At 33.8% G+C, this 7,500-nt stretch overlaps 2 protein-coding genes across 5 annotated transcripts in view; one reads left to right on the plus strand and one right to left on the minus strand.

Moving 5' to 3' along the window:
* Nucleotides 1-7,500, plus strand: part of trpm4a (transient receptor potential cation channel, subfamily M, member 4a) — a 102,552-nt gene that overhangs the window by 64,367 nt on the left and 30,685 nt on the right. For all 4 annotated transcript variants that reach the window (XR_009824488.1, XM_062036360.1, XM_062036362.1 and 1 more), the window contains exons 22-24: nucleotides 922-1,037; nucleotides 2,936-3,068; nucleotides 3,857-4,031. Coding sequence is in view for 3 of the 4 variants with exons in the window: in XM_062036360.1 (XP_061892344.1) it covers nucleotides 922-1,037; nucleotides 2,936-3,068; nucleotides 3,857-4,031 (424 nt within the window). In the remaining variant the exon portion in view is untranslated. The remainder of the gene's footprint in view (nucleotides 1-921; nucleotides 1,038-2,935; nucleotides 3,069-3,856; nucleotides 4,032-7,500) is intronic.
* Nucleotides 1-7,500, minus strand: part of abat (4-aminobutyrate aminotransferase) — a 212,215-nt gene that overhangs the window by 29,562 nt on the left and 175,153 nt on the right. The window lies entirely within an intron of this gene.

The following is a 7,500-nucleotide window of genomic DNA, read 5'->3' on the forward strand; positions in this document are numbered from 1 at the left end:
TGCCATTGCTCAAAAAAAATTCAACATAATGACAAAAAATCCATGTAATAATGAATTATTTTCGGGGCTCCAATTACTTCAAATATTTCACTTTAAAATGTTTTATGTGGTAAATATTGCATATATTGTGTAGTAGCCATATAAAAACATCAAAGTTTTCTTTGACAAAATCGCATAAAACAAACAAAATAATAGTTCCAGCATAAAATCGACAGATATATCTGAAGTTGATCTCGTAACTTAAGTGTTGAAAGTAAAAGAAAAACCTAATAAAAATGTATAACTTTATGAGTGGGGCACCTTTTGGATCCCAAATATATTTAGTGATTTTTTATTAATCTTTTCACTGTGATTACCGGTACTCAAAAATATGAAATAATTAAAATCAATGGTGTCCTGCATTATTGATCTTTTAGGGCTCTAATGACTAAATATTGCATATTTCAGTTTTACTATAAAAAAAAAACTAAGTTGTTTTTGACAGAAAAGCCATAAAACATTTTTTAAAATTTGTATTACTTTATATCAACTTGAAGTTGATATAGAGATTTACTGTAAGCGTTAAATAATTTAAAAAAAATTATAATCTGACTTATTTTTAACATTTTAATGACTGAGACCCTTTATGGTCCCCGGGACCCCTAAAGGTAAAATAAATAAAAAATGCATATATTTTGTTAAGGTTTGAAAATGAAAAATATCAAAATGGCCCCCACATGCTTTAATTTTTCCGTTTGCGGCCCTCAGTGGAAAAAGTTTGGACACCCCTGGCTTATGTGGACGTTAGTCAGCCACTCCGAGGCGCGTCAACTTGAACGGGTTCCACTCTACCGTTCTTGTATTAAAATGTGACGACGTGTCATAGACCCATTTGATGCCACCAGTAATATTTCATAAGACTCTTCTCTCTCTGATTGACAGATCTTCTTTGTGTCCAGCAACTTTATGGTCCAGGGGATGAAGAGTTACATCAACGATATTTGGAACCAGTGTGACGTCACGGCCATCACAATCTTCATTTGTGCTCTCGGCTGCAGGTGAATGACTTGCAGAACATATATGATTATCCCGCCCTGTAATGAGGTGGCGACTTGTCCAGGGTGTACCCCGCCTACCGCCTGAATGCAGCTGAGATGGGCTCCAGCACCCACCGCGACCCCGAAAGGGACAAGTGACAGAAAATGGATGGATGGATATGATTATCCCGTATCGCCAAGTATTCCTGTAGTATTTTTTTATTTTTTTCAGTCGTAAAGCAACTTTGTGGACGATCCTGGCAATGTTTGTATTGATCAGATACCAAGTAAATAGTATTAGTGATATCAATACCGATACGTTGTATTAAAATTGTTGAGGATTATCAATCAATCATCAATCAATGTTTATTTATTTAGCCCTAAATCACAAGTGTCTCAAAGGGCTGCACAAGCCACAACGAGATCCTCGGTTCAGAGCCCACATAAAGGCAAGGAAAAACTCACAACCCAGTGGGACGTCAATGTGAATGACTATGAGAAACCTTGGAGAGGACCGCAGATGTGGGTAAAAACTGATTTTCAAGGTAAAAGTTGATTTTCAAGGTAAAAGTTGATTTTCAAGGTAAAAACTAAATTTCAAGGTAAAAAATTATTTTCAAGGTAAAAAATTATTTTCAAGGTGAAAAATTATTTTCAAGGTAAAAAATTTTCAAGGTAAAAACTAAATTTCAAAAACTGATTTTCAAGGTAAAAAATGATTTTCAAGGTACAAACTACATTTCAAGGTAAAAGTTGATTTTCAAGGCAAAAACTGATTTTCAAGGTAAAAACAAAATTTCAAGGTAAAAACTGATTTTCAAGGAAGAAACTGATTTTCAAGGTAGAAACTGATTTTCAAGGTAAAAACGGATTTTCAAGGTAAAAACGGATTTTCAAGGGAAAAAATTATTTCCAAGGGAAAAAAAATGATTTTCAAGGTAAAAACTAAATTTCAAGGTAAAAAATGATTTTCTAGGTAAAAAATGATTTTCAAGGCAAAAACTGATTTTCAAGGTAAAAGTTGATTTTCAAGGTAAAAGTTGATTTTCAAGGTAAAAACTAAATTTCAAGTTAAAAACTGATTTTCAAGGTAAAAAATGATTTTCAAGGTAAAAAATGATTTTCAAGGTGAAAAATGATTTTCAAGGTGAAAAATGATTTTCAAGGTAAAAAATTATTTTTAAGGTAAAAACTAAATTTCAAGTCAAAAACTGATTTTCAAGGTAAAAAATGATTTTCAAGGTAAAAACTAAATTTCAAGATAAAAAATGATTTTCAAGGTAAAAAATTGTTTTCAAGGTAAAAACTAAATTTCAATGTAAAAAATTATTTTCAAGGTAAAAGTTGATTTTCAAGGTAAAAAATTATTTTCAAGGTAAAAAATTATTTTCAAGGTAAAAAATTATTTTCAAGGTAAAACATTTGACTTTCTTTTCTACTGTTACTGAACAGTATTATTTTATTTTTACTGAGATTCAAAGAGTCTGTTTTTGTCAAACCATCTTTTTAATTTGTTCATTTCTTCTGTTATTATTTCTATTAGCTTCTGCGTGTTTTCTTCTGAACAAAAAGCAGTTGTATCATTGGCAAATAATACTTACTTTAAGTCCTTTGTAACTTTCCAAATATCGTTGATATAAACCTTAAACAATTTTGGTCCCAGTATTGATCCCTGGGGTACGCCACAAGATATTGCCATTGCTGTTGACGTACGGTCACCTATTTTCACAAATTGTTCCTGTTGGTTAAGTAGCTTCCTATCCAGATCAAGACCATCCCTCAGGTGCCGCATTGTTGTCATTTATTCATTAAGATATTATGATTACTTGTGTCAAATGCTTTTTTTAGATCCATACATGCTGCTGCTGCTGCACATTATTTACCATTTATTGGATTGACATTAGCATTTTGTTTTCCAGAATGTTCCCGCAGTCGTTCAAGTTCGGCCGAGCGTTGATGGCAATCGATTTCATGATCTTCACGCTGCGTCTGATCCACATCTTTGCCGCCCACAAGCAACTCGGGCCCAAGATTATCATCGTTGGCAAAATGGTGACTAACACACTCACACGAGGAACTAATGATGATAGTAGGCTTATATAGACACTTACATCATGTGTTGTCTTCATTATAACATTTATATAAGACTTTTAAAGTCATTTTGATAGTAGGCTAATATAACTAATATAGACACTTACATCATGTGTTTTCTTCATTATAACACTTATATAAGACTTTTAAAGTTATTTTGATAGTAGGCTAATATAGACACTCACATCATGTGTTGTCTTCATTATAACACTTATAATACACTTTCAAAGTAATTTTGATAGTAGGCTAATATAACTAATATAGACACTTACATCATGTGTTGTCTTCATTATAACACTTATATAAGACTTTTAAAGTCATTTTGATAGTAGGCTAATATAGACACTTACATCATGTGTTGTCTTCATTATAACACTTATATAAGACTTTTAAAGTCATTTTGATAGTAGGCTAATATAACTAATATAGACACTTACATCATGTGTTGTCTTCATTATAACACCTATATAAGACTTTTAACGTCATTTTGATAGTAGGCTAATATAGACACTTACATCATGTGTTGTCTTCATTACAACACTTATATTAGACTTTCAAAGTCATTTTGATAGTAGGCTTATATAACTAATATAGACATTTACATCATGTGTTGCCTTCATTATAACACTTATATAAGACTTTAAAGTCATTTTGATAGTAGACTAATGTAACTAAGATAGACACTTACAAAATGAGTTTAAATTTGACACAAGAGCAAATCCAAACAATAATTTGTTTGCTTCCTTCAGATGAAAGACATTTTCTTCTTCCTCTTCTTCCTGACTGTGTGGGTCATCGCCTACGGAGTAGCCAACCAGGCGCTCCTCTACTCATACGATCCACGTCCCAACTGGATATTTCGTCGGGTCTTCTACAGACCCTACCTGTATATATTCGGACTCATTGACGTACAAGAAGTGGATGGTGAGTGGCTCACGATTCGATCGCAATTACGATTAAGGAGCTCATTTTGATTAAAAATCAATTATTAATGCATCTTTAATTTATGTATGTTGATGCCATTTTACATTTCTTTTCGTTTCACTAAATAATCGTCTATCACTTGCAACTTTTAAAAACGGTGCATTTGTAAAAAGATACATTCCAATCACATTTATTACATTAATGGAAATGTGTGCATGTCAGGTTCAAACACTGATGACATTTATTAAACAAGACAAGAGGCAAAGAATTAAACAAAACAGAATTCAATTTGGACTCAATATTGAGGAGAGTCCTCTGTACACTGTACCCTTGTACAGTATCTCAGCACGCTCTGCCAAAATATTGCACGCCTCCTTCTTTTATTTTGGACCCTCCCCGACCACATGGCCACCGCTCTTTCCAAAGGACAAAGGTCGCAAAAAGTTCCCAGAAAAGGTCGTAAACAATTCACAGAAAAGGTCAGTTCAAAAAGAGTCCGTGAAATAGTTCCAAAAGAGGTCCATAAAATAGTTCAAAAAGACGTTCGTAAACCAGTTCGAAAAGGAGGTTCAAAAAGAGGTCGTCTGGAAATTGGGCAGATCCTGTCTTCTCTCCGCTTTGAAGTCCTTGGGTTAGAACAATATCTTTCTGTTGATTACCATACATGAAAGAACACAGGAACACCTTCATCTTGCTTTCCCCCCTGGAGTTTTACGAGCCTTACTCTTGGTAGGTTTCAAAGACAGCTTTTGTCTTCTCACCACAACGTTTTTGTGATCATTTAGAAACAATTATTCTAAACAGTGCAAAACTGGAACATAAGTGCCCTACAATACATTACACTGCCCTGCATTACTTTATTTACAATAAATCAATCCATTATCGATTATTGACGTTTACCAATCGATTTTCGTCCATGTCCAAATTGCGAAGCATCTAAAAATCGTATATTTCCCCCACCTGTAGTAGCGACACAATCTGAGAGGTAGGGAATCACTTTCAGTTCATTTGATTGAGTATTTTAAAGTTAAAAAGTTAAAGTACCCATGATTGTGACACACACACTAGGTGTGGCGAAATTGTTCTCTGCATTTGACCCGTCACCCTTGATCACCCCCTGGGAGGTGAGGGGAGCAGCGAGCAGCAGCGGTAGCCGCGCCCGGGAATCATTTTTGGTGATTTAACCCCCAATTCCAACCCTTGATGCAATTTTATAGTCAGTTCCATATTATACATGTAGTAGATCAGGGGTGTCCAAACTTTTTCCACTGAGGGCCGCACACGGAAAAATTTAAGCATGCAGGGGCCATTTTGATATTTTTCATTTTCAAACCATAACAAAATATATGGATTTTTTTTTTTGAACCTTTAGGGCTCCCGGGGACCATAAAGGGTCTCAGTCATTAAAACATTAAAAATAAGTCAAATTATTATATTTTTTATTTATTTAACGCTTACAGTAAATCTCTATATCAACTTCAGGTTGATAAAAAGTAAAAATAAAAAAAAAAGGTTTTATGCCTTTTCTGTCAAAGTTGTTTTTTATAGCAAAACTGAAAATATGCAGTATTTAGTAATTAAAGCTCTAAAAGATCAATAATGCAGGACACCATTGATTTTAATTCTTTAATATTTTTGAGAAATCAGTGAAAATATTAATAAAATCCCACTATATATGTTTGGGATCCAAAAGGTCCCCCACTCATAAAGTGATACATTTTTATTAGTTTTTTTTTAACTTTCAACACTTAAGTTACGAGATCAACTTCAGATATATCTGTCCATTTTACGTTTGAACTATTATTTTGTTTGTTTTTATGTTCTTTTGTCAAAGAAAACTTTGATGTTTTTATATGGCAACCACACAATATATGCAATATTTTTTCCACATAAAACATTTTAAAGTGACATTTTTGAAGTAATTGGAGCCTTGAATAGGTCAATAATTCATTATAACATAGATTTATTGTATTTTTTTTTTTGAGCAATAGCAAAAAAAAAGAAAAATAAAGAAAGACAAAATAAAAAAAACAGCCTGCATGGCAGCTTTGTGTCAACATTGCAACTTTTTCTCGTTAGATTTCATTTCATTCCTCTTTTTTAAATGTTTTTTTAAATTTTTGCAATACTATCAATTTTGCAATTTTTGCAGAATGTGTGGCGGGCCGGTAAACAATTAGCTGCGGGCCGCAAATGGCCCCCGGTCCGCACTTTGGACACCCCTGTAGTAGATAATATACATAAATATCTCCAGGAAACAATATTGTGCTTAATGGCAATATTATTGTTATTTCACGAAATAAAGACAATAACATTAAATTAAGAAAATGAAATTTAGTTAAACATATCTCAAAAGGGTAATGGGAAGAAGTAAACACTTTTTGAATCCCACTACTTTTCCATAGTTAAACTTTAACTAATAACATGCAGTTTCCTCTGAACTACATTTTATCACATTTATCTGGGTTCAATTTGCTCAGATTATTGTGTTTACAATAACTCAATACTGCTGTATAATTCTAAAAAACAGTGTTGACATGGTCCAGCTGTGACCGTTTGAATATTGGCATTGCATAAAATGTGCAAAAAGGCTTAAAATGAATACTAATATGATATAATAATACGCATTTGTGGAGAGAGAGTGTGATCAGCGCGCCTGCAGGAGCAAAGGTCACCGCCTCTGTCCATGGTGCTGAAATCTGCTTAGTGCAGGGGTGTCCAAAGTGCGGCCCGCAAGAAATTTTTTTAACGGCCCCAGGGCACATTCTATAAATATGATTAAAAAAAAAAGTAAAACATAAAAAGTGATATAAAAGAGCAAACAGGTGAAATGTAACAAGAAAATGTTGCAATGTTTACTCTAATAACACAAAGCTGCCATGCAGGCTGTTTAAAAACATAATAATGAATAAACGTTGTTATGAATTATTGACCTATTTAAAGGCCTACTGAAATGATTTTTTAAAATTTAAACGGGAATAGCAGATCCATTCTATGTGTCATACTTGATCATTTCGCGATATTGCCATATTTTTGCTGAAAGGATTTAGTAGAGAAAATCGACGATAAAGTTCGCAACTTTTGCTCGCTGATAAAAAAAAGCCTTGCCTGTACCGGAAGTAGCGTGACGTCACAGGAGCTAGGATTCCTCACAATTCCCCATTGTTTACAATGGAGCGAGAGAGATTCGGACAGAGAAAGTGATGATTACCCCATTAATTTGAGCGAGGATGAAAGATTCGTAGATGAGGAACGTTACAGTGAAGGACTTGAGAGGCAGTGATGGACGTATCTTTTTTCGCTCTGACCGTAACTTAGGTACAAGCTGGCTCATTGGATTCCACACTCTCCTTTTTCTATTGTGGATCACGGATTTGTATTTTAAACCACCTCGGATACTATATCCTCTTGAAAATGAGAGTCGAGAACACGAAATGGACATTCAGTGCCTTTTATCTCCACGACAATA

The sequence above is a fragment of the Entelurus aequoreus genome, linkage group LG25, assembly GCF_033978785.1.
Source record: "Entelurus aequoreus isolate RoL-2023_Sb linkage group LG25, RoL_Eaeq_v1.1, whole genome shotgun sequence".
Lineage (NCBI taxonomy): Eukaryota > Metazoa > Chordata > Actinopteri > Syngnathiformes > Syngnathidae > Entelurus > Entelurus aequoreus.